This window comes from Falco biarmicus, chromosome 4 (assembly GCF_023638135.1).
Source record: "Falco biarmicus isolate bFalBia1 chromosome 4, bFalBia1.pri, whole genome shotgun sequence".
NCBI lineage: Eukaryota > Metazoa > Chordata > Aves > Falconiformes > Falconidae > Falco > Falco biarmicus.
In genome coordinates, this window is record NC_079291.1 from 856,458 (window position 1) to 884,269 (window position 27,812).

At 39.9% G+C, this 27,812-nt stretch overlaps 1 protein-coding gene across 2 annotated transcripts; it reads left to right on the plus strand.

Moving 5' to 3' along the window:
• Positions 1–662: 662 nt before the first annotated feature.
• Positions 663–27,812, plus strand: SP4 (Sp4 transcription factor). 2 transcript variants are annotated; one of them, XM_056336128.1, is made up of 6 exons: positions 663–1,268; positions 1,942–2,042; positions 2,537–4,094; positions 21,893–22,121; positions 22,342–22,541; positions 23,643–27,812. In XM_056336128.1, exons 1-6 carry the CDS (start codon positions 1,262–1,264, stop codon positions 23,888–23,890), a joined length of 2,343 nt encoding a protein of 780 aa, XP_056192103.1. In that variant the 5' UTR covers positions 663–1,261; the 3' UTR covers positions 23,891–27,812. The 2 variants fall into 2 exon arrangements, with proteins under 2 accessions (XP_056192103.1, XP_056192104.1); XM_056336129.1 differs by lacking the exon at positions 663–1,268 and adding an exon at positions 1,714–1,839.

Genomic DNA, 27,812 nt, shown 5'->3' on the forward strand with positions numbered 1-27,812 from the left:
ACGGCACCTGCCGGGGAGGGCGCCCCCCCGACCGCCCCCTCCTCTTTGCGCATGCGCCGCCACCGCCGCGGCTCCAGCCCTGAACTACATATCCCGGCGTGCCCCGCGCGCCCGGCACCGCGGCCGAGCCAATGGGGAGGGAGGAGGCCGGTTCCCGCCCCCTCGCCCCCGGCTGCGGGCAATATCCCCGGCAGGTGTGGAAGGGGCTCCAGGGCCGCCCTCCCCCCGCCGAGCCGGGTGCGCAGGCGGAGGGCGGGCTCGGGAGGCTGTTAGGAAGGAGCAAGCAGGCGAGGGGCTCTGGCGTCGATACACACACCACGGCGGGTCCCGCGTCCCCCTTCCCGGGCGGGGGGCCGCCGGCGCGGCAGCGCGCGGAGCGGGGGGGGCCGCGCCCCAGGGGAAGCTGCGGCGCGGCTTCCCGCGCGCTGTCAGTTACGAGCGCGCGAGGCCGGCAGGTGCCACCGGGTTGGCCAGCGCCGCGCACGGCCCCGCCCGCCCCTCGCCGGGTTTGCTGGCGGGCGGCGCGCGCGCTGTCAATCAGCGCTCGAGCCGCGGCGGCCCTCGGGCGTCCCCGAGGCTACGGCTCGGTCGGGCCCCGCCCCGCGGCTGCCGAGCCCCGCCCTCCGCCCGCCCGCCCCTCGCGCTGTCAAGAGCGGCACGAGCGCGGGAGCCGGGGCCGCCCGCCCGCACCGAGGGCAACGGCCGCCCCCGCCCCCACCCCGAAGCGCGCGCGCCCCGGCGGCCACGCCCCCTCGCGCCCGGCGCGGGCGACCAGAAGACGAGGAGGAGGAGGAAGACGAGGGCGCTCGGCCTGCCCCGCTGCCTGTCGGGGCCGGGCTCCCGGGGAGCCGCGTCCCGCCTCCGCCCCGCCTCCTCTGCCTCCGGCGTGGGGAGCCGGGCTGAGGCGGAGAGGGGCGGCCGAGGGGCTGGCGGCGGGGCTCGGTTTCCTGCTCAGTGGGCGTCAGCCGGGCCCCGACGGGCCCCGCCCCCGCCGCCGCTCGCCCGCCCTCCCCCGCACCGCCCGCCCGGCCCGCAGCTGTCACTCAAGGCGGCGGGCTGAGGCCGGCGGCGGCGGCGGGCGGAGAGAGAGGCAGCTACGCCACAACCCAGCGGCGGCCATTCGTGGAAAAATAGGCCGTCCCGCTCCTCCCAGCTCCGGCTGCGACCGGCCTTCTCCCCGCTACCCCCACCCCACCCTCCGCCTCCTCCTCCTCCTTCTCCTCCCCCCTAGAGCGGCGCCTCAGCGGGGCATTAATGCGGGATGAGCGGTATGTAACCCCCTCCCTCTCTCCCTCCTGTGCACACCCCTCCCTCCCTCCGCTCCTCCCTCCACCCTTCATCCCCCCTCTATCCCGCCCTCCCGGGTTCCCCCTTTTCATCCCCGCTTCTCCCCCTTCTTACCCCGCTCTTCGCTTGCTGCCCCTCCGCCCATCCGTGCTGCTTCCTCTCATGCCCCCTTTCTTCTCTGCCTCCCCTGCCTGCCCCTCCGACTTGCCTCCTCCGTACCTCCCTCCTCCATTCCCCCTTTCTTCGCTAACCCTCCCTCCTGTGCACATCCCTCCCTCCTTCATTCCTCTTTTCCTCCCTCTTTCCCTCCCATGCACAACCCTCCTCCTGCCCCCTAAAGCATCGACGGCCACTCAGTGGCCGTCGATGCTTTAGGGGGCAGGAGGAGGAGGAGGGTTGTGGGTGGTTTTTTCCTGCTGTCTCTGGGAGAGGAAACCAAACCTCCCCTTTCTGGGTGTTAACTCTCCAGCCCCCATGGGTTGGGTTTCAAACCACGTTTCTTAGGACTCGTTCTTTTGTAATAGCGATTTGCCCTGTTGTTTTTATGGAGAGGTAAAGGCGACAAGCTGGGAACCAAAAAGGATATGCTCGGAGGTTTTGTTACTGTATAAATGAAGGTGAATAATTAACCTGTTACACTTGATATTTTTGCAGATCAAAAGAAGGAGGAAACTATGCCCACAGAGGGAGAGAAATCTCCTGAGGCAGAGAATAACAACAATAATAATAAAAAAGGGAAAACTGGAGGCTCACAGGTAAAGCACACACACCCGAATAGGGAAGTGCCCAAACTATTAGCATTTAAAATGAAATGTTCAGCTAACAGCATTTCCTGCTCAGGGCATCTTTCTTTGAGTTGGATGAAACATGGTTTAGTGCAATAATTTTACTGCCTGGACATGTTTGGTTTTTCGTTTGTTTTTTAATTTTTTTATTGTGTTTTTTAGTGATCAGCTGCTTCTTCTGTAATAGAAAGATTTTTAGTATTTTTCTTTATTTTAGGGGGTGGGGAAGACTAGATTGAGGATGCAGTTGAGGTCATGGCTGTCACATACTCGTTGATGATTGAGGGCTTTACGTTTAAAAATTATTTACAGAAATACACACTTCCTTAATCAGAGCTGTCTTATTGGTCTCTGTGCAGAAGCACTTTTTTTTTTCTGCTTCCTGTGTAAACCTTAATGCTTACTTCTGATGGTTCGTACTCATGCTCTTCTGAATCTGTTCTGTTTTCTCTCTTTACGGATAGGATTCTCAGCCTTCACCTCTCGCTTTGTTAGCAGCCACTTGCAGCAAAATAGGAACTCCTGGCGAGAATCAAGGAACTGGACAGCAGCAGATTATTATAGATCCAAATCAAGGTTTGGTGCAGCTTCAGAATCAGCCACAGCAGTTAGAATTGGTAACAACTCAGCTTGCTGGAAATGCTTGGCAGCTTGTTGCTGCTGCTCCTTCTGCTTCAAAAGAAAATAATGTTGCTCAACAAGGATCTTCTGTTGCCTCAAGTGCAGCAAGTCCCTCCAGCAGTAACAATGGAAGTGCATCTCCTTCAAAAACCAAATCGGGCAATTCTTCTGCAACAACCCCTGGACAATTCCAGGTCATTCAAGTACAAAATCCAAGCGGTAGTGTCCAATACCAAGTGATTCCACAGATTCAGACAACAGAAGGTCAACAACTTCAAATCAATCCATCTAATGCTACTGGTCTGCAAGACATACAGGGTCAAATTCAGCTTATTCCTGCAGGGAATAATCAAGCTATCCTCACAACTGCAAACAGGACAGCTTCGGGGAACGTTATTGCTCAAAACCTAGCAAATCAGACAGTTCCAGTCCAAATTAGGCCTGGTGTTTCCATACCACTACAACTGCAAACTATTCCTGGTACTCAGGCGCAAGTTGTAACGACGTTACCTATAAACATTGGTGGGGTAACGCTAGCATTGCCTGTGATAAATAATGTGGCAGCTGGAGGAGGCTCAGGTCAAGTTGGCCAGTCTACAGAGAGCGGAGTTTCCAACGGAAATCAGCTGGCTTCTACACCCGTCACTTCTGCCTCTGTCAGTACAATGCCAGAGTCTCCCTCCTCATCTTCCACCTCTACAACAACTGCCTCGACATCTCTAACTAGCAGTGACACGCTAGTAAGCTCTGCAGAAACAGGCCAATACACAAGCACAGCAGGCAGCAGTTCAGAGCAGACCACTGAAGAATCTCAGACACCTGCTACAGAATCTGAAGCCCAGAGCTCCAGTCAGCTGCAATCCAATGGACTACAGAACGTCCAGGATCAGTCAGGTTCGCTTCAGCAGGTCCAAATCGTAGGTCAGCCTATTCTGCAGCAGATCCAGATCCAGCAGCCTCAACAGCAGATTATTCAGGCCATTCCTCCACAGTCATTTCAGCTCCAGTCAGGGCAGACTATACAGACCATCCAGCAGCAGCCTTTGCAGAACGTTCAGCTGCAGGCAGTAAGTCCAACTCAGGTGCTCATCAGGGCTCCAACTTTAACACCATCAGGGCAAATCAGCTGGCAAACTGTACAGGTTCAGAATCTGCAAAGCCTTTCAAATCTTCAAGTTCAAAATGCTGGGTTACCCCAACAGCTAACCATTACCCCTGTGTCTTCAAGTGGTGGCACAACCATTGCCCAGATTGCACCAGTGGCTGTTGCTGGTACCCCCATCACTCTGAACGCTGCCCAGCTTGCTTCAGTACCTAATCTTCAAACAGTAAGTGTTGCCAACCTGGGTGCTGCGGGTGTGCAAGTTCAAGGAGTTCCTGTTACCATTACCAGTGTTGCGGGTGAGTGGTCTGACAAAGTTTCAGATTCATTTTGTTTTGTTGGGTGTTTTTACTATTGCAAGAATACTGGACAGTTTGAAATTAATACTATCTTCAGGATTTTCCGTAACGAACATCAAACCCTTAACTGTGAGGAAATACCTTATACTTATCTCTAAAATTCAGGTTTTAAAATAGCTGACGCTTCTCCTAAACATTGAGTTGGGACAATTGAAATGGAACTTTGTATTGGATAACTATCCTTAAACGATCCTGTTCTCCATCTTAGTAAAGATTTGTAAGCTGTGGGAGTGAACATGAAACTTTACTGTTAGAGCTTTGATAGGTTTAAAAAAATAACAAAAAGCATTTTCCAACCAAGCCGTAATCCCATTCTTTGCTTGGGGGATATAGGGTGAGAAGAGTGACAGTATGTGAACTGGGATATCTTGGCATGGCATGTGTTTGTGTGGAACTATTTGTTGCATTCTGGACTAGCTTCTAAAGTTGTTTCCTTAAAAGTTTGAGCTCTGCAAAGAGATGGAGTGGAATAAGGTATGCTTATGCACAGCATAGCTTCTGTGACTTTTTTTTTTTAAAAAAAATACAATACTGGTAACTGTACCCCAGTACTTGTTGATGAACTTTTGATATGTATTATGAAATGCCTGTTTGGTTATGCTGGTCTAATAGTTGGGAAAGGAGCTATTAAAAGGTCTAGGACAGATAACAGAGCTTAGTTCTAAAGCAAATTCTGAGCAAGATCTCTGCGACGACCTGCAAGGGCAACTATATGTAAAATTTGCAGACTTTTAACCTTTCAGGTTAAACTTGATTTAGGGGTTCTCTCTGTCAGTCTGATAACTGCTTACATGAGCTTGGTTTTATTTCATACAAGTAAAAGTCTTCTCTTGTAGTAGTTACAATAGACTCTTGTCTTAACAGCAACCTGACTATAGACACAGTGTTTTAGGATAAAACTGTAAGAAAAAACCCTCGTGTTTACCTACTGTCCAGTCTCCATAAACAAGTGTTAGTATCATATTGACTCTTAATTGGTTGTGGGTTTTTTGATAATCCTGTGCTAAATGAAAAATGTTTAACTGGGCAAAGGATTGTTCCCTTTAATTGAAACATTACTGAGGATGCTAAGCATAGTTTGGTAATAAGAAATATGCCATTAGGAGAATTCCCTCTGCTGTGGTACGCTTTGGCACTTGATGGCAGGTTGAAATACTAAGAGCTGGGTTGCACTAAACCTGGCGTACTTAAGGAGCGTTACAGAAATCTTAATCTGGGTAATAAGAATTAAAATCTTGACCTTGTGTTTAGCTGTAATGGTTCAAAAGTTTCTGTTAGCCGGAGCTGACCAGCTGCTACATCTTGCAGTCCAATTTGCCTTGGACAAATTTTTTTCTTTATGAGAAGGTGGTGGTTGACTATTGTAGACAGAAGTCCCTACTTCAATAAGGGACTTCATAGGAAGCATGCTTTGAGAACAGCCTGGATTTGTGGGTGCAGGAAGAAACTTTTCTGCATGCAGTTCTATTGGTTTTTTTCCTTCTTACTAATGGTGTACAACTCTTCAGTACGCACTAGTAGATATTAGAACAAGAGATTCTGAATATAATTTTGCTCAGGTATCTTGACTGCACCTCTGCTTGCAGGTGATGTCTTTTGGAAAATGAAGGGATTGATATTTGTAACTGAGGATGAAAGAAGGGGAATGAGTCACAAGTATGGTCCTAGTGAAGCCAAGCCTTAGTCATACAGGATTCGTATGTTAACTAATAAGTTTTGTGACCATTGAATTCCCCTCCACCTTTTGCCCCCTCCCATGGCTGTTTCCATAGCACTTTTAATTTGATGCTAGCAGCAGTTAATCCTCATATAAAGTGACCATTTCTTCATATAAAAGGTACTATTTCTGTTCCCCAAGGCTTGAGGTTATGGAGAAAGAACAATCTTTCAGAACGTGAGAGATTAGTTGTTATTTCCTTCTCTTGTTTATCTCTACTTCTTTCCTATGAAACTTCCTGATGCTACACTCTGGGAATGGGAGACATGGTAGCATGGAAAGGAGAACGAGGAGCTTGATGTGCAGTTCTTCATGCTATATTAAGTATTCAAGGAAAGAATGGTTATTAAATAGAAGATTACAAACATGGCAAAATCTAAAGTTTGCTTGCCACTTATAAGAAATAAGCTGTCTTGATCAGGGCTACTAACTTCCTCAGATTTGCTGTTTTTTATTTGAAATGTTTTTTGCTATTATTGTTACAGGAAACCTTTTGAAAAAATAAACCACTTGATTACCTCAACGTCTGCAGACTGGTATTTCCATTCTTTTTCTGCAGTACCTGAGCTTGTCAGTGTGAACTCTTTTGTACATTAATTGAATTATCCAGAAGTGGATCATTAGCTAGAAATGAGGAGTGGAAGTAGCTGTTAGAAATGAGCCATATGGAGGATGTGCAGAAAGTGTCAGGGAAGAGACTGAGGGAAGGACTCATCCCCTTGCATTGATTCAGGTGCTCTGACTTTGTTAGGGGAAAAAAACCCTGAAGTTCCTTTGTCTTTAAAGCAAACCCAGATGATCAAGGCAGCTGAGTTTCAGGGAGGGGAACCCCACAGAAATCACAGTAAGTAGTTGTCTGAAATAACTGTTCTTTTATTTGTGTTGTAGTTCTGTTCCATGAACATTGGTTTTCCTAGTTATTTCTACAATGGGGTAATTTCAGGTACCTTTTTCTTAGCTTTTCATATTACTAAATTAATTAGTAAAGCAATAAAATTTGAAATAACTGCAAATAACAAAAATTCTTAGCTTAAAATTGTTCTGGAAATAAGCTATAGAACTAGTTTGAGAGGGTTTTTTTGGTTTTTTTTTTTGAATGAATTACAAATTTCAAAAGAGACAGTTTTCACATTGGGAAGAAAAAAATATTAAAATCTGCAAGTAAATACTATATTTTGGTCTGCTTTTTGTAAATGTTGTTACTCAAAGTCTCTGGTCCCAAGGTGTGTAGGCTCTACTGTAAACCAAGCAAGATGAGTAAGTGCATTTAGATTTTGTTGTTCTTGTCTTTTTCAGTAAAAATTCAACCGTTGTTCTTGTAAGTGTGGTAGTTTGGGTTGTATGTTGTGTGTGGGCAAAAAGCAGGGCAAACCAAGAGAAGTTCTCCCGTCCTTTCACTTTCTGGCTTGAGGGAGAACTCTTATTTATGATGTAGAGGAAAATAATTTTTTTCCTGGTAGAGTGACTAAGCACTGACAGATTGCTCGGAGAGGTTGTGGACTGTCCATCTTTGGAGATATTCAAAAGCTGTCTGGACATGGTTCTGGACAACTTGCTGTAGATAGGCCTGCTTGAGCAGGGTGGCTGGACCAGATGACCTCCAGAGAACCCTTCCAGTCTACGTTATTCTGTGAAGTTTTGTTGAGATGTGCAGAGTGTTAGTCAAAGGAGTAATTAGATGTATAGAAGAAAGCTGGATGAGAAATAGAACCTAAGTATCTGAGCCTTAAAAACAGATTCTTTAAACAATTATTTAATTAAGTACTAATCAAACAATCAATGGACTTCATAAAAGCAACTGTGTTTATTTCAGCATGCAGGGATCTACAAATACCTGCCTTGCTATGAGATCAGTACCTGTCACGGCCTTTAAGCAGCCTAGTTCTGTACAAAGGAAACTGCCGTTCTTCAGTGCTGTGTGAATTGTTGTTGGTTTATACACGATTCTGGGTGGAATGACATGGCCTTTAATGTTGATAGGTGGTGACTTCTTGAATTTAGCCCCTGTGAGCTTCGGGACAAGCAGGTACTAGTTCCTTTGCCTTTTTTTGAGGCTTCTGCTGTGATAGCTGTAGATGCGAGTTCAAAGGATTCCTGTCCCGCATCCCCTTCTTAAAAGAACATATCCTTTGCCGCCTTGAAGCTTATTTTCAGGCACTATTTATCTGGATGTGTTAATTGACAATGTAAGTGACTATGTGGGAGGAACTTATTTTAGTACTAGATGCTTCTAAGAAAAATATGTACTTCATAAAACCATTTCCTTTTGGTGGGCTAAGTTGTTTTTTGTAACTCGGCACACTGGAGTTTGTTTTAGGAATAGCACAAAATGTGGACATTTGTGGATGCTGAAGAATATGGGGTGAGATAAAACAGACCAGTTAAACTGTAAGAAAATGCTGAGTATTAATGGCTTCTCTGTAGAATTTTGCATTCTGCATGTAGGGTTTCTTTCACTGGAGCCTTCAGAAGAGGTCACAAGCTTTTTCTGAACTTGTTAATTGTTTTTGCTGACAGTGGGAATCTAATGGTAGTTGTGGAGATGATGTCTTTTCAGAATAACTTCCTGTTTCTTGGGGGGGGGGGGGGAAGTAATAGATCAGACTTGTGTCTAGCTTAATTATTTATCTTGAAGAGATTTTGATACATGATGATGAAGGTGCTTGTTCCATACCAAAGTGTATGAGACACTTTTGTTTTAAAAATAGTGGAAAATATTACTTGTGTGGTTAGTCCAAGCTTTGTTAGTTGCTTTAGCCAAAAGTCACCAGATTCCATCATTTTGCAACTCAACTCCAAGCCATTTTGTTTAAGATGAGGAGTGGCATGGTCTGAATTATGGGGCATTTGGGGTTCATCCACCAAAATAACCAGGGTGTGCTGTGTACTCTAAACCTGTTACTAATGACAATTAAGTTCAATATCAAGTGTTCCTATTGGGGCACTTTAAAAACATCATGAACCTTACCCTTCTGTTTCATATGCTGTAGTAATGTGAGTCACTAAGGCACTTTTCTCTTTGAGTAGCTACTTTCCTTGCACTGTTCTTTGTAGTTATGCACTTTGAGGTAGTTGTACCTCAGGCCTCCCATTTTCTTGTGCCTTTTCTTATTTGTCTCCATCCAGCTTCAGCCATTCTTCAAGGCTTTCTCTTCCCTTTCTTTCTTTCGTAACTCTTCTTGTGTGACAGTCGCTAGTTTTATGACTTACTGTTCAAAGGCTGAGGACATTGTTTAGATATTACTGTCATTCTGGTTCAAACTTTGCAGAGGAGTTTGAAACATTCTACCAAATTCTTCAAACAGAAATAACATTATACATAAGATTTGATGCATGTAACTCAGGAATAGGAAAAGAGGAAATATTACACCCCTTTTTAGAAAGAGTAAAAAGGAGGAGCCTGGGAGCTACCAACCAGGCAGCCTCACCTCTCTGCCTGGTAAGATCATGAAACAGATCCTCCTGGAAGCTATGTTTGAGGCATGTGGGTGACAAAGATGTTTAGAGACAGCGAGCATGGCTTTACAAAAGGCAAATTGTGCTGACCAATCTGGCTGCCTTCTGTGATGGTGTTGGTAGGTAAGGGAAGAGCAGTTGATTATCATCTAGCATGACTTACACAAGGCCTTTGACACGGCCCCACAAGATAGCCTTTGAGAGATACGGGTTGTATGGATTAGCTGCTTGATGGGTAAGGAATTGGCTGGATTGGCCACAAAGAGTTGCCATCAATGGCTCAGTTTCCAAATGGAGAATCGGTGATGTTCCTCAGGGACCATTGTTCAGTGGCAGAGGAGTTGGAACGACATGATATTTAAAGGTCCTGTCTGACCCAAACCATTCTGTGCTTCTATGAATGTAAGAATCAAAGGTGTTTCTGACCCTGTCTGATGCTGACTGCAGGTGATGCATGCAAGAATAATCTGCTCAGATACTCTCCCACTATTCAGTGATCTGCACCTCAGATCTTCCTGAGCCAGAAGTGGGATTTTTTTAAAAAAATATATTTAATGATCCTCGATTAATTTATCTTCTGTGAATTTGTCTTTTTTGAGTCTGAGTAATTTTTTTACATGTTCAATACAAGTCTGCAATAAATAGTCTTAATTGTTATGTAAGATACATTTTTATTTAATGTTCTCAAACTCCTGTATTGTGAAAAATTAAAAGTTTGATTCACCTTTATACCACTCAGTCTTCTATTATCTCTATCACATATGCTTGTTATCAAGGGAGGGGAAAGTGTTTAGTCTGAAGTCCTAGAATATTACACTTTACGTTGTTGAACTGTAGAAAATGCATTTTCATGACATGTAACCTGTGGGTCTCACTGCTTGCGTTAATGTGCTTTATGTATGAGCAGAACTCGGTAAGTTGTGTAGCAAAGTAAGGAGGGATGTCTGTAAGTGGTAACAAGCTGAAAAGGGTTTAAAATAGCCATGGTATATGCAAGCAAACTGGCAAATATAAATACCAAGGGTGGAAGTCAAAGGAGCTGAAGAGTGGTGGTTGCATGATCTTTCTTTTTTGAATAACATCCAGTGTTTCCCTGGATGTTCATTGGCAAGCAAGCTGCAGCAAACATCTTGAAAGAAGGAAGCTGCAAGCTATGGAATCTGCAGTAAAAAGATAAGTACAAAGAAATGAGCTATTTTCCACAAAAAAAACCCCAAACAAACAAAAAAAAAACCAACCAAAAAACCAACCAGAAAAAAAAAATGCAGAGTCTGTCTTAGTTTTTCACTTCATAGTGTGTTGCTTGGCATTCTGATGGTGTAGTTGGGAGGAGTATAGAAATTGAGCATGCTTTTTCCAAAGTCATGAAAGGTCACTTACAACTGTTCTCAGGTTGCCTTGAGCTGAGAATTGTTGTAGAACCACAGTGTTCTAAATACTGTAAGATTGGCATCCTTCTCAAATGCTTCAGAGTAATTATGGGAGAAGCATTTAGTCTTCTAATGACAAAATTGCTTTGGTTGTGGGATTTTCTTAAACTGAAATGCCAAAATAGTGGCAGAAACAGTTCAACAACAAACTATGCTGGTAAAAACAAACGTTGGCCTTTGTGATGGTAGCTTAACAAAAAAATATCAATATACTATTCCTGAAATTGGTGCATAAGGCATGTGCAATCTACCTGTTCAGCTAATTTGCCTATGGAGAACAACCTGGTAACAATGACTCGCTAGCAAGGCATGACTTCATCATTGCCTGTAGATAAAGTAGGAAGGGGGAAACATTTTGAGTACCAACTTTGCTCGTGATTGCCAGGTGAAATAGGTTTCTAATGAGCTGTTTCTATGCTATTAACTTCAAGAATTAAATGCAATTTCTTTAGTCTTCAAAGAGTGTTAATAAAACTATTTCCCTATTAGAGTATGTGGTCTTATAAAAATGTTTCATCAATACAGGTGCACTCTCAGAGAATATCTGGTTTTGCTCTCCCCTCTCTGGTTGCCTATTATCAGAAATCAGAGCATATAGAGCAGGAAATGAATTGGCTGAATTTTCTTGTTCAGAATGTGTCAAGGAAACTAACCAAGTGATACTAACAGGCTGATGAAGATGTGAAATATTTTTATTTTAAGGGTGGTTAGATCCACACTAAGCCAACCTTTTTGTTCTTCCATTACCACCCAGAGTGAGGACTCTGCAAGAACCATAATCTAAATCTGATTTCAATAGCTTCCTCAGTGTACCTTAAATTATGGAGTACTAAGCTTCATATGATTTTGGTACCGGTAGGTAAGATGGATCAATTATTACTGTGTTAGTATATTAAAAATGTTTAATGGCAATTATGATTTTTGAAAAATATAACTATATATGGAATGGAATGTCATGTTCTAAGGGGAATGTTAATTTAAAGTATCAACTGTAGTTACTGAAAAATAACTACACTTTTCAATGGTCTGTGATTTTAATGGATAATTAATAAGAGTTGTTTTTTTTATATGCTGTAGCATAGTGGCTTTGGAAGTAGTAAGGACTGAGTAATGAAATGTAATTTAGTATTTTGCTCTTGTCATAACACTTTCACCAAAACAATAGCTCTGGATATCTGTAGTCTCTTGAGAATTGTAGTGTCTCAGCACATCCTAGGTTAATTTGGGGTATAGTTGTATGGTTACATGGATTTCTGTATGCATCCATTCTTAAGAATGGAGTTTCCAGTGATGTTTAATACTACTGATAGTGGATACCAGTCATGCACCTTGATTGGCTGGTCATTGGTAAACCATGTTATCCCAGCGTGCATACTTAGTATCATTGTGTTTTGAAGAGAAAATGATCAGTTAATATCCTTCTGCCAAAAAACCTGCCTTGTTTTAACCTACATGTTAGGTGCAAGTCTTGACTTTCCTTAAATATGGAGTAGTTTCAAGTGATGATGTGTCTGCTTTTCCCTTAAGCAAGATGCTGCAGTTTAAGAAAACGCGGGTATTTATTGTCTTTTTTTCGTTGGTCAGCAGGAGGTAACTGATGAAAACCTTGAGCTCTTCCGTTCATTCTGAATCAACAAGATTGATTAAGCTTATGTTTTTATAGGGATAACAATGTTACGGAAGAAGATGGCAAACTTCGAAGGGATCCTGGAGATCTTTGCATCTTAGATCTTTGCATCACCCTTCTTTTGTGTTTCTGTAATATGTAGCTGCTTTGGTCCTTGCACAGCGAAGGCTGTAACAAAGTTACAGTTTTTGCATCTTTAATAAACAAATTGATCTTTTGTTGGTTAGCCTATTTGCCCATAGTTGGTTATAAAACCAAGGTTTGTGTCTCATGTTTACTCTTATTGTAAAAGGTCTTTAAGGATGCTTTACGAATCTTGTTTTTCTGATAATTTTTAATAATGTTGCCAGTGTTTGGTGTTTTTTTTTTTTTATTCTGAGTAGATTTTCAACTGGTGTACAACTTTACCTGGTTTTAAAGTTGGCTATCTTTCTGTTGAAAGGATTTTCCATGTATGTACCTGTTAACAGTAAATACACCTCTGCACAGGAGGGATTAGTTATCTTGATCAATATGAAGATAGTTTCATATAGCCAAAATGTTTACTTCAAGAGCATTCATAAACCTTCTGCTCAAGTGTCAAATACGTAAGCTAGCTAAACTTACATAGTAAAAAACAAACAAACAAAAAACCAAAAACCAACAAAACACAAAACCCCACCCCTACTGCCAAAAAACCAAATAAAGGATTGGAAACTTAGCTTGCATTTTTTCATGTCAGCCTCCTTCTGTCCTTTCAACGTTAGGCTATTACTATTTCCATGTTAATATACAGAAAATGAAGTAAGATGCTAAAAAAACCCAATTCCTGAGACCAGTGGGTTTGTCTCCATATGGCAGAAGTGTGTAACACAGGCATTTCTTTGGGACTGTTTTTTTTCCTTTGTTTTTAATTTTGTTACAGTTAGTCAGGTATTGAGCTCCTGTAGTCAGACTGTGGAGACTAATAGTCAACAAGTTTCTTTCTAGCCCTATCTCTCTCAGAGTTAAGGGGAAGAGTTGGAAAAAGAACTGGGCCATGTCCTGTTGTGCCTGTAAGCTGTAGGGTAACCTGAGAGTTGGGGTGAGGTGATGGGGTAGTAGGAGATGTTCCATGAAAGTAACTTTGAAAACCTCAATTTCTTAGATCCACTACTAGTGTACGTCTAGTGCATCTGACATTCTACAGCACAGCTGGTACTTGGGTTTTCAGTCATTTGCTTGCTCTAAGGTTCAGTATTAGGGAACTACTTGTGTTCATCTGCAGAGAAGTATTCTTGAACACTCATCCTAAATAGACTTTTCTTTTTGACTGTTTTCTTTTGGGTTTTTTTTTTTTCAATGGTGATGAAAATCAGGGGGTTTTGGAAGGATCTTTTGCCTTAGCAGCAGTATAACAAGTCACTTTTCTGATTCCATCTCCTTCTTTAGTATACCTAATAAATTGACCATATTTTCTTTCCATCTGAAGTCACAGCATCCAGATCGATCAGAGGTATTGCCTTGCTTTGACTGAAACCTCTATTTTGTTGTGCAAGACTACATTGTTGTTTCTATGTAGGTCTTTGTATTGTATTTGTGGTAGCTCTTTTCTGTGTTTAATAGAGTAATAAAAAGAAAACTAGCTTTCAGTTTAATGGAAGATACCAACAGCTGGGAAAAGCCCTTTTCTGTCTCAACCTGAAGTTATTTCAACACTTTATCCTAAAGCACTTAGGTAAAACTTTACAGTCATGAAGCTTTGGGCATTGTGTTTTGTCTTTGCATTGCCAGTAAGATTCTTCCACAAAAGGAGATAATTTCAGGTTTTTTAAGGTGTTTAAAACCCTTAAACTTGCTTTTTACTTTCCTTAAATCTCCTGCTTTTAAGTCGTATTTTGCACAGAAGGTAAGCTTAATTATGATGCTGTTCACTGATTCTTGAACACACTAAGATATTTGATATAGGAAAATTTTGGAGGAGAGGATAAGTACTCACAAATCTTGTACAAGTCAGCAACAGACAAAAGATAGAAACTTGCTGCCAAGCCCCTGTACAAGGTAGAAAAGACAGATATCTAGTTGATGCTGCAGTTCGCACTGGAAGCTTTCTGCTTGTAGTAGCATCTGGACGCAGTGATGTGCTGTGATGACCCAAATTTCTTGTAGTAGTTGGGTGAATCCAAGTTCCTCACTCTACTCCAAACTGATCTGTACAGACTGTGTGGGTCCCTTTCATCAGTTCTTCTACAGTTTCAGTTCTGGGAATTTTTTCCTCTGCACATAGTGTTTCTTCCTAAGTCTTTATAAACCACTGCTTCAGGGTAGAAGAGAGAGCAGAATTGTCTGCGTGCCATATATGTAGCACTGAATTGCATAGTCTTCATAATATACTTATCTATATATATACAAACATATATAAATTAGAAACCTCTTTTCCCCCATTGCCTTGCATTAGTAAGTTGTTGAATGGGGGAGTTGCTGCATCAGCTCTGGTGTTTGTAGAGCTCTGGGACTCTGCGGACTGTCATTAACATTACTTAGTTGTTCTGTAGTAATATACATGGAATTATGAATGTCAGTTGCAACCTTGTGTTTCACTTTTAGAGTTTGCAGTTGAACAATTTTATTATTTTTTTTTCCTCTCAACGTTAGCTGCTCTGGCTTTAGGTACAAGTGCAATTTGCACTTGCGTTTCTCAGATTTTTCAGTAAGGTGCACACAACTGAGAGAACTTCTGTCATTACTGCTGTCATCTTTTTGGCTGCTGAATGCCGGTTACACAACAGCAACAGGAAATCTAAACAAATTATTCTGGGGAACTAAGTACCAGAAAGTTAGTGTCCTTTTCTTAGTCTTAAATTTCTCATCCTTCAAAGATCCACGTTTATAACCATGATTTCTGTGGATCATTACAGTTAAATCTTTTTCTTCCCTTTCTGCCCTGTTTGCCTCAGAGTAGTTTTTCATGCTTGCTACTTCAGGTGAATGAGAATAGGGATGCAGGTGCAATAAGTACTGAAAGGAAACTTGTTTTGGCTTATGATGGGTGGCCAAGCCTAATAACCTAAATGTTTGCCCTACTTTCTATAGGAAAGTAGCTTTCTTTAATAATTCAGGTGGTGTTATAGGAGTTATTGTTTTGCAAATTAGCTTTGAAGCCTGTCATAGTTTAACCCTAGCTAGTAATTAAGTACCATGAAGCCATTTGCTCACTCCCCCCTCACCGAGAGGGATGGGGAGGAGAGCTGGAAAGGAATGTAAAACTCAAGGGTTGAGATAAGAACAACTTAATAATTGAAATAGAATAACAACGAAAGAACAATAATAACGATGATAATAACAGTTACAATGAAAAGGGCAAGGAAAAGAATAAATTCCAGAGGGAAAGGAAGAAAGGAACACAGGGCACACAATGCAACTGCTCACCGCCTGCCAGCAGATGCCCAGCCCCTCCCTGAGCAACAATCTGCCCACCCTGGCCATCCCTCCAGGTATATACACCTGGGCATGACATCCCATGGTATGGAATACCTCTTTGGCTAGTTCGGGTCAACTGCCTTGGCTGTGTCCCCTCCCAGTTCCTTGCGCCCCTCCAGCCTTTTTGCTAACAAGGCGTGAGGAACTGAAAAGTCTCACATCAAAGCCAAAACAGAGCACCGCACTAGCTCCTTCAGAAGATAATTAAGTCCATCCCCGCTGAAAACAGGACAAAGCCTAAAACTGATTGAAATACATATGTGTGTAGTTATTTGGCTTCATAGTAATTACTTAAAATTGTCGTGTTTTCTTGCATGAATGTGCTAATAGACTCATGTGTATACAAGTTGTAACTGCTAAGATGCAGTTTTACTGCAAAATTGCAAAGCTGAGTAAGTGATGCTGAAAAAGAAAGGATGTGCAATCCCTTAGCTTGATAATCCTGTATCTTGTGGTAATAAGTAATGCATTTACTTAACTGCTTAAATGGAAAAAAATAGTGACTGAAATGATGCAGGTTCTTCTGTTTGAAAAGCTTTGGAAGTTTCTGTGATGTTAGTCTCAGTTACGTTCAGTCATAGTCATATATGCAATATTGCAATGAGTGAGAGTCTTATTACACATGATTTGCAAAATAAGTACCAGGTTGCCTTGTTCTTTGCATGTTGTCCTGTGGTCAGATAAATGGGTACTATGCAAAAGAAGGACAGAACTTGGACCTGAGAGAAAATGAAATTAAATGGAGTAGTTGGGTATCAGTGTTGCTCTGTGCACCTAAATTTTGCTGTAACTTAACATTATGACCCAACAGCATGCACAATGAAGTTCGGTCATACACAAGTTCAGTGATGATTTTGTTAATCAAGAATGTTTCCCAGTTTCAGGAAATTACTATTAAAGAAATAATGGAAACTAGAGAAAAACTTTGTGTCTTCTAAAAGCAAGTGTAAATGTGCCGTGACTGCTTTGACAACTCATATAGAATAGCATAAATGAACTGAAGTGTGACTGCGCCCTCCTGAAATGATTTGTTTAGAACGCTTTCTGAAATGTGTGTTGAAACATGAGAGCTCTTGTTACTGAAAGGTTTGAATGGTGAAGTGTAGTGATATCAGGTCTTGTGGTTTGGAGGCGATGTCAAGTGATCTCATGATTGTAGCAGAATTTCTGGAAGTCTTTAAATGGTGTTTTAATGCCCCTAGTAAGAAGTCATGTGGATTATTTTTAATAGGTCTTTTTTCTCCATCTAGAAAGTGTCGGGTCATTCTTTTCCTGTATGGATAACCTCTCAGTCACCTGTTTTTAGAATAAGCAGGGTTTGTTTCAAATAAAAAGCTGATTTATATCTAGAACATCCCTATTGAAAAACTGTCATTTTTATAAACTTTTTTTAAGCTGCCCTGATTTAATTTTGTAGGCTGCTGACAAACTCATATCAACAGTTATTTGTTCTCGTATCTTTTCTTCAGTAAACTTGATTTAAGAAAATATGAAATTCCTTTATCTTCCTTTAATATGTATAAATGATGTAAAAGTTAAAACCCTTAGTGATCCGTAGTGGATTCTACTACATAATTTAAAAAAAATTAAAATCCCATACAAGTCAAGACCATAGAAGGCTCACTTTAAGTTTTAGACTAGGGCATGTTCTGTCAGGTTTTTTTTGTGAAAAATTTCTTATTTTTCTTCAAGAGAAATTATTTTCTTAACTAGTCTAAAATGCATTCATGATACTCTCAAAGGACAAGAGTAAAGAATTTTATGTTTAACAACTTTAAAATGAGAATAGACGCATTTCTTGTTGTCCTGGATGCTACTAGTGTGCTAGCTTGCTGGGATGCTCTTCCAGGAGTTCCAAACAAAAACTAAGTCCAGAAATTACATTACTGAACTTGCCAGTGTTTTCTGATAACTATGTAAATCTCTGGCAGAGAGTATTTATCAGATATGTGTGCTTCTTTCAGTTAGTCTTTCCTCAAAAAGTAGAGATTTGCTTATTTAATATTGTGGCCTAGGTCTTTAAATAAGGGTATTTTGTGGTATTTTGAGAGTTTTGGAACCTTCATTTCTGAATTTAGGAAGTGGAATCCAAGGGAAGGGAGTTTAAAATAGCAACTCTGTGAGATTAAAGACATCAAAATTCACATTAGAAAATGTAATAACTTTGTTAATGCTATCTAAAGAGCAGTCATTTAATTACTGTTTACTGAAACCATATCGATAATGCAATTAAATGCATTTGTTTTATGCAATTAAAGTTGCCCAAGCAACTTTACTATTGGCATTTTCTCTTTTGTGTGTTTATTGTCACCTTTAAAGTTATTGTGAAGAATTTCTACTCAGATGTATCATACTGTATCGTGTTTAATGAATAGATTAAGGTGGTAGCTCACTGGTGTGTGCCCTATATCCTATACTGAGAGGTATGCATGGCCCTCGTGGCGGGGAGGGAGAGTTTGGAGCAGATAAAGTATGTGTCAACAGTGGTACTTGATATTCTGAAGAAGTGTCAGAAGACCCTTGAGTGGTTGGTTATCTCATGACTTAGAGGCTGCAAGTTGGTTTCTATTGCATCAGCACAATGTATCAGATTCTCAGAAATGCTGAAAAGGTTTCCCCATAAATGTGGAATAGTCAGGTCCAGCAAGATTTGTGTGCTGGACGTTCATCACTGTGGTGCTAGTCAGAGTGAAAACAAGGAGTCATCCACCTCAGGGTTCGAGTTCCTCAATTCACATCTTCCTTGGTCTGGCATCCTGGGGGGAAGTTGCATTGAAACTTTAATATCAATTCAAGAAACTCGGAGAGAAAGGGAAAACTGAGAGGAAATTATGCTCTTCAGGTGTGTTCTCTGCAGTAGGTGTGGCTGTAATATCTGTTACATCTTTAATTTTTGCAGTGACCACTTGTAGACTCGTCATTTATAGTGCTGCTCTGTGAATTCAGAGTTACATCTTGGGTATGTTTAATGAACAGATTTTGTGCTCTGCAAAAGACTACGAGCTGACCAAGTTCTTCCTGTTATTTATTTACCTTTGGCTAACCAAAACCTGCAGCTGGTTCTCAACACAAGTGCTCACATTATCATGTTATGATGAGCATTAGATATAACAAAAATGATCAGTCTTTTTGACTGCAACTATTCATAGCACTTGGCCAGCACTTCAGCAGCTTAACTGCCTCACAAGGAATTGCCCCTGGACTGACAATTTCTTTGGAAGTTTGTGTCCTCTTCTGCCACTGTTAGACCCAAGTACTAAATGTTACTATTTGTGTTTATACCACAATGCTCTCCTTACCCTATCATATTCTCCATCAAGGATTCTCATAAGCACTTTTCTTTCCCATAAGTATATAGGAAATAAATTTATTTCCAGTACGTTGCTATTGCAAAAAGAAAGACTTTGTTCTGTCCTAGACATACTGAGACTTCGCACTCATGATTAAGCCTGTCATTCTTTTTCTATGGTTCCTCTGCTGCGAATACCAAACTTTTTTGTTTTCTTTTATTTTATTATCTATCTGCCCACAGCAAGTGGGATTCAAACATTGTCTCTTCTGGGTTTGTCCTTGCTCTTTTCAGTGAACCGAAAGTACTCAGCATCTGTCAATATTTGTGGCCTGCCTAAGAAAACAAGGAATTCATGTTTATTCATATCTAGGCAGATCAGGTGCAAGTTCCAGATGGAAGCCAAGAGAGATAACTGAGAAAATTTGGTTAGCGCTTCTGGTGAAAATAGCCTGATACTGACCCTAAGCACAAGAGAGACTTATTCTGTTTCCCGTAGCCAACAGTGGCCTGTTAGATGACAGTCAGGTCACTTTGGGAGATTCTCAGTATGTCATGTTCTTTAGTCCTAACCTATCTGCATGTACATGGTGGTGTTAAGTGGTGTGTGTTAGGTTTCATCTATGGCTGTTATCATGATGTTACACAAGATAGCCTGTCCAAGCATATATATCTCTTCAGCTATTGTGAATGAAGTAGCCATGGTCCTGTGCTGTGTTGTATATGAACTCACTTGGTGTCTAGGCAGTTTAGACTTCAGAGAGAGTGTTCTCAATCTTATCCCCGTTGATGATGTCTGTTACAGATGCCCGAGAAGTAAGTTAGAGTATCAATTAGAATCTCTCTGAATTGTGTTACCTCCAAAGGATTTCTAAGTTTTAAATTAATACTTCAATACTGAGGACTTACAAATCTTAAAATATTATAGTTTATTCTAAGGAATTTTGGTCAGTCACTACGCTTTCTCAATAAGTAGGTAATATTTCCTCTTATTTCCCATTTGTATGAAGGCACTGAATTTTTGAAAATGGCAGCATCTAATGATGTTTTGTCCCATTCTTGTTACTGCGGAACTGGCCTTCAGTGTTGTCAGAGCATGGCTGGAAGTCAGATCTCTGTGTCAGATTTCATTTGTCACGTTATTTTCTTAGACCATATAGTACTACATTTTAAACCAAATATAATATGACCCTACTGCTTAAGAAACTACACTTCTTACCTATAATAGCATAGTCTTTATTTTGCTTTAATATTAAGACAGTAATCCTGATTTCCTTTGATCAAGAAAGCCAATGAGATCAATGTACTTATGTAGTGAAACTGAATTCTTAATTTATCAAGTCAATCTTAGAATTCTATTTGATTCAGTCAAGCTGCTTTTCCAGTATTCTTGAAAACATACTCCCTTCTGCAAAACAAAATGATTGAATATCTCAAGTTGGAAGGCACCCATAAGGATCACTGCATCCAGCTCCCTGCTCCTCACAGAACAACCTAAAACTAAATCAGATGACTAAGCGCGTTGTACCAGATACTTCTTGAGATCTTGACAGGCTTGGTGTCATGACCGCTTCTCTGGGGAGCCTGTTCCAGTGACTGACCCCCCTGTCAGTGAAAAATCTTTTCTTAATATCCAACCTGAACTTCCCCTGATGCAGCTTCATTCCATTTCCTTGTGTCCTTTCACTGGTCACCAGAGAGAGAACATCAGCACCTCCCCCTCCACTGCCCACCTTGAGGAAGTTGTAGACTGTGATGAGGTCACTCCTCAGCCTTGTCTTCTCCAAGAAGAACAAACCAAGTGACCTCAGCTGCTCCTCGTAAGTCTTGCCCTCGGGGCCTTTCACAATCTTGGTTGCCCTCCTCTGGACACACTCTAATCATTTGATGTCCGTCTTCTGTTGAGGTGACCAGAACTGCACACAGTGTTTGAGGTGGGGCTGCACCAGTGCAGTGTAGAGTAGGACAGTCACCTCCCGCGACCACCTGGCTATGCCGTGCTGGATGCACCCCAGGACGTGGTTGGCCTTTTGGCTGCCAGGGCACACTGTTGGCTCATACTGAACTTGCCATCAACCCAGGCCCCAGACCTCTTTGCACAGAGCTGCTCTCCAGCCTCTTATCCCCTCCCCCACCTCCTCCCCCCCCACAGTTTGTGTGTATAACCATGATTGCCCATCCCAGGTAGAGAATCCTGCAAAACAACAACAACAACAAAGCCCTGGTATGCTAGCTTGGTCAAGTTTAATCCTACAACATTCCTTTTCCTTTGTGGCTCAATGTTGATTCAGGACAGATTGTAGGAGAAGAGGCAATTCTGTGTGTGCCATAAAGCAACTTCTAAAATTAGGTAATTTTTATTTTCTGAATGTAGATATGTTTTCAAAGGTTATTAGAGGGACATTAATTGGCAATAGATTTAACAATATTTCTGTCTTAAGATTTTCGTTTAATGGTTTCTCATTTATTTCGTGTTTAATGGTTTATTTATTTCAGCTTTTGAGAAAAATAAAACGCTCGTTAAACTAGTTCACATTTCTTAGTATCAGTAATTTGCAGTCTTGTACTGTTCTAATAACAAATGACATTAAACAGCACTATCTTAAGCTAGCAGGTAAGTACTCTGTTAGTGCTTCAGGAAAAAGGCCGGATTTATAACTTGTTTTGTGGCTTTTCCTAACTTTAGATGGATTTTTCTTCTATAAAACATGTCAAGTTTATTTCTGCATTCCACTTGTTGAAATGACAAATGAAAGGTACAAACACTTTCTTATTTTACAGGTCAGCAGCAAGGACAGGATGGAATGAAAGTACAACAAGCCACAATAGCTCCTGTTACTGTAGCAGTAGGTGGCATTGCTAATGCAGCAATTGGTGCTGTTAGTCCTGATCAGATCACACAAGTGCAGCTGCAGCAAGCTCAGCAGGCTTCTGACCAGGAAGTGCAGCCTGGCAAGAGACTGAGAAGAGTTGCCTGCTCGTGTCCTAATTGCAGAGAGGGAGAAGGAAGGTAAATGTAAATTTTACCAGTATGTATTTGGGCACCTTATCACCACTTGCCTCATTTGGGCATGAGATTTTCTTATATTGCCTACATTTTTAATGATTCTATTAAAAAGTATGTTTGTGTATTTCTTTTTAGACAGAGGATTATAATTGCCTCTGTTAGCATGAAATATATTTTCTAATACCTAGCAATATAATTACCTGTTTAAATTTGATCTTTTTAGAGGCAGCAATGAGCCAGGAAAAAAGAAGCAACATATCTGCCATATTGAAGGATGTGGAAAAGTTTATGGCAAGACATCTCATCTTCGAGCACACCTGCGCTGGCATACTGGTGAAAGACCATTTGTATGCAACTGGATTTTTTGTGGCAAGCGATTTACAAGGAGTGATGAGTTACAAAGACATCGAAGAACCCACACAGGTTGGTCAGCCCTCTCTGTATGCATAGTACAGCAAGTCTGAATCATAGTGGCCATGGTTACACACTGATGTCAAAGTTCTCACTTATTAGGATCTCTGAAAACTACTTTTAAACCTAAATAAATTAATTTTGAGAGAGAGGAAGTGGTAGATGTCAGTTTTGATCAATTCAAACTGTGAAATCAAATAAATCAGATCTGTTCAAACTGTTCTTCTGTACCTATGCTAGAAAAAGATGACTTTCTTCACAGATAGGTGATGCGCAGTAGCTAGTGTCTGATCAAAATTTGACAAATTTAGATCAGGCATGCAGAATTGGCCGTGGACCAGGGTCATCATTTCCTCACTTGGACTAGCTCAATCCTTAAGAAACTTACTGACCTCGTCCGTACATCTGAGTTTGTGTTCTCATGAAGTTTCATAAAGTTTCAAGTGAGAACTGATAAAGCAAGTTCTCTTAACTGTTCATATTGGAAAGATGGACCTCTTAGAAACCAAAAATTTTATCAGCCTTCATATTTTTAGCCCCCAGAAGGTGTCTACCTGTCATTCCTCCCCTCCCAACTTTACAGCATCAGCAGAGAGCACTTGAAGCATAAGTGCTAATTACATTTGTATGTAATGTATGCATGTAATGTAATGTATACATTAGTAGGCTGAATTTCTATTTTGACATAGATTTCATGCATCCTCATGGAACTTTGGGATTCATGTTTCCAAATTCCCTTCTCATCACTGTAATCTAAATAGCAGTTTTGCTATACTTTTGTTATCAAGTCGTTCTTTCAGGGCTTTTACCTCTCCTTCTCTGCCAGGTTTTTGGAAGTCTATGAAAATTCTCTGGTGACCTGAAATTCAAACATCTCGCCAGATAATCATAGCATAGCAAATATTTGTTGCAAACATTTCAGTAGTGAAGCGTAGATTGCAAAAAGCCTATGACTAAACTGATCACACCTGGAGATTAGACAGGTAGAGAAGAAAATATATTATTTTAACGAGACTTCATATGTTGAATAGAAAAGGGTCAGATTCAAATGATTAAGCAGTGTTCAGTGCTCTCCTTCAGTAACATTTTGGTTTTGTTCTTCTTTTAAAAAAGGTGAAAAGAGATTTGAATGCCCAGAATGTTCTAAAAGGTTTATGCGAAGTGACCATCTCTCAAAACACGTCAAGACTCATCAGAACAAGAAGGGTGGTGGAACAGCCCTAGCTATTGTTACCTCAGGAGAACTGGACTCTTCAGTTACTGAGGTTCTTGGTTCTCCAAGAATTGTCACTGTTGCTGCCATTTCTCAAGATTCAAACCCAGCAACCCCTAATGTTTCAACAAACATGGAAGAATTCTGAAAGGATCATTTCTATGGACGCCTAGTGCTGCACTTAAGTTTACATACCTTTCAGGATATGGGAGTGGGCTGGTAAAGTGGATTACAGAGCAGGAAATCATGTTTTCAGTCATGACTTCTGTAAGTGTTCCAGGTTGGAGGGTCAGCATGGGAAGTGTACACCGGTGCAACAAGACAAAAATTTCAAAAATACAAACAGCGCAAATTGATGTACTAGATAAACAGATGGGGGAATATTATTTCCATACTGTACTTTTTTAGTTATATGTCTGTATATCATGTAATGATTTTAAATGAACTTTCCCCTGCTATTTTAGCATTGTATGTTAACGTGTTTATAAAATCAAGATAATATCAATGTAAAACAGGGTGGACCTTGACTAGGATTAATATCATTTGATGAAGGTACTTTGTTTTTAAAATAAATTTGTTATATTTTCATGAGAGCATCCTTTTCCCATAAGGCATAGCAAAACTAATACAGATTGAACAATAGTGGAAATATTTTAGGTTTTTGCTCAGTCCGTAGAACACATCAGTTGATTTTGGCCGTCTTTTCTCAAGTTTTGGAATTACTCAAATAGCAGCTGGATGATGCATGCTGCAAAGTGGTTCTGAGGTGGACCTCAGATTAATTTTGACCACTACATTATAGTAGTGTGTATAAATGACAATCAGTGAGTTCTAATTCCTCTCTTTGTTTGGAGAGCTAAGGTTATGTAGAATAGTGTATACAGTAGGAAAGACAAAGCATAGAAAGATATTAATGTAAGATTTTACAAAAGTAATGGTATCTTTATGTAGGATGAAAAATTAATATGGCAATTTTTGTGTCAATTTTTGGAATTTCATTTCATTATATTTTAAAACATCTGTGGTCCATTTCTAACTCATAGGTAACATGAATGATAAAACCTCGATTTTAAATATTTAAATGTTTTTTTTAATTTAAATGTTTTTAAATTTTGCTAGAATTCATGGAAATTAATCAGACAATTGAGTGTTGTAGCTCATTCTCCAGTATCTTCTCTCTGTAAATACTAGTTTATTATATTGTGGTTGATGTGCTGGGTTCTTTATGCTTTGACTTAATAGCCAAAGAAAAGAATTAATTATCACATTTTAACCAAAAAAAAAATACTTAAAGTAAATGTTTTCTCTCTTTTCCCCTAAATATTACTGTCTTTATTTTCTCTTCAAAGTTAATATGTGGGCTGGTAATAAATATGTTACCTATCAAATTGTACATTGAGCCTCCAACCACAAAGCAGACTGGGGAAAGAGGAATTTAGTTATCTTTTTACCACACAATTTTTGACTTCAAAGCTTGATTACATTCTCAGATGTGCCAGTCTGATAGGAATATAGAGGAAATGAAAAACAACAAAAACAAACTGCATTTTCTATGTGACAACTCCAGTATGTACAAGGAGGAAAGATGGCCAAATATTTCATACTCAGGATTTTTAATTACTTCCCATAGACATAAATGTAACCTTTTACACATGCAGTCATTTGGTAATAATTCTCATGACCAGTTTTTTAAAAGATTTCTATACCAAAATATTTTTGATGTAACTAAAGGAAGTACAGTGCAAAAAGGATAAGTTGGTTTTTTTTTCCCTGCAAATCACAAAAGGAAGAATGTGTTTGGTAGCTGTTGGTTTGAGAGACATAACAGCTACCTTGTGCATTCCCTCACAAAACATATACTTCTCATCTGAATACTTTATCAATCTTGTGGTGTTTTCTGTATTTTTGAAGCAAGAGAAATACCAATCATTGTTTACACTGTGTACACTTTAGGCCAGCCCTTTGTAGCAAAATACTAAGCTGAAGGTATTTTATACTTTCAGTTTACATAAAAAGCTTTGAGATTAAAGAAAAACAATTTTACACTGTGGTTAAAAATTTCAAGTTTCTTAAAGCTTTTGTAGACTTGTAACAGAGTCTTTAAATTTTAGTTGGGTTTTGTACATTATTTTGTATATTTTATTTAAAGTACTCTTAACTGATGTATCTGGATTTAAAACATCAGAATCAATTAGATGTTACATTTAATACAGATGAACATTAGGTAGTATTAACTGTTAATTTTATTATATAGGAAATGAAACGTCAAATATATATTTTATCATTATGCTTCACAATCAGTGCTATAAATTCTTCTAAAGAAGAAGTTTCCTAATATTAATATCATGTTTCCTAGAAGTTAACAATTTTTGTAAACTGAAGTTACGAGCATTCTGCACAGCCATTTCATATATAATTTTTTCATGCATACTTATGTATGCAGATAGGAAACAAGTCATTTTTAATCTGCAATGAATCCCTATTATAGATGTATCAAAATCTAAATCTGGTTGGCTTCATAGCATCTCAAGTACATTAACTTGTGTTAGCAGGTGCACATTTTACCGCTGGAATTAGAAACATTTTGACAGTCTGTTCTGCATACCATTCTGAATCCACTTTTCTGTCTTAAAAGGATCGTAAATTTCAATGTCCTTTATTTGACTCAGTGGGATATAGCTGTTGTAAGTAATAGGGCACAGATGTGCAGTAGTATCTTGTTTAATGGCATTTCACTGTTCATTCCCTTTGCCACCATTAAAATTTTTGCTTTATTGTAATTATCAGTGCAAAGTGTATTTACCATGGTAGAACTCCAGTGTTAGAATAGTTTTTTTCTTACAATATACTTTCTTTGGTTAGGTTTGTGTATGTGTTGCCGATTACATTAGAAATTGGTGTTAAGTCATTATTTATCACATTCTTTCACGAGAGCAGTAATAAAAGTGTGTAATCTAGGAGAAAAAGTTAATTTGTCAAAGTTAAGTAAGCATGATGTTTAGGTCCTATTTTTCAATTTTATAACTGTTTTATTGCAACAATATTTGTATTTAAGTCTTCATTTTAATGCCTTGTGGTGTTTTTTTATGCATGTCACTGAATTGTCATCCTGCAAGAATTGATGTGCAGCATAGGGTATTAAATCTACATAATGATTTTGAAACAGAAAAATAGTTGATGGTAAAAATGTAAATGTTTTGCAAAAATTCCTTATAAAAAAAGTTTTGTAGTAATATTTCACTTGTAAATTTTTCTAAAAAAAAAAAAAAAAAAAAAGAAAAGGAAAAAAATGAGAGTAACATTTCCCCACATCTAGAATTTAGAAATTAATTCTGCCAGCAAAGCCTGTAAGGCATTAATTTGACACTTTTACAATGCTGATTTGTATAATTTTTTGGTGGGTTTGGAACTAAAATCATGTACAAGTTGTTGCCTGCAATAACATTTTGCAAGTAACCTATTAAAATTCCCTTGAGTTTAAAAGGTTTCTTCATTTAATTACTTTCAATATAAAGCAGCAATAAATTATGTTTGGGTGATAATCTGTTTATCAAGAAGAACACTAGAAAGCAAATGCTTCTCAATGGGGAAAGGTTGGCAGCAGCTTCTGGATTTGTGTAATTAAGACCTGTACTTGCTGGTCAGCGTTTCCCAACTGGCAGACTCCCAGCAGGGAATTAAACCAGCAGATTCTAGCTCAGCATGAATTCTGTGGGGTTTGTTCAGCTCTTGCAAATGGAAGTTAATGGTTATTCCTGAACGTACCAAAGGAAGAACTTTTCTAAGGTAAGGAGTATGTACACACACACGTGCGCACACAGAAAAATAATTAATAATAATAAAAGAAAGATAATTCCGTTTGAGAGTGAGAGAAATGAAGTGGCACGATTGTGTTGCAGACAGGGAATGAATAAAACAAACAGAAATTTGAAAGTACTGACTTCAACTCGTAGAAAATACATTGAGCTTTTCTTAGTGAAATGTTAACAGGTTCCTGCGTTGTGTTATATTAAAATAACTGATGGTATATTACATTGCTAATTATAATGCTATACTACTTTTTTTCTTAA

What these genes read in the sequence shown, in the direction of transcription:
- SP4 (XM_056336128.1), top strand. An exon ending in TACCATTACCAGTGTTGCGG is followed by an intron (nt 4,095 to 21,892) that starts GTGAGTGGTCTG and finishes CTTATTTTACAG; the next exon opens with GTCAGCAGCAAGGACAGGAT. An exon ending in TGCAGAGAGGGAGAAGGAAG is followed by an intron (nt 22,122 to 22,341) that starts GTAAATGTAAAT and finishes TGATCTTTTTAG; the next exon opens with AGGCAGCAATGAGCCAGGAA.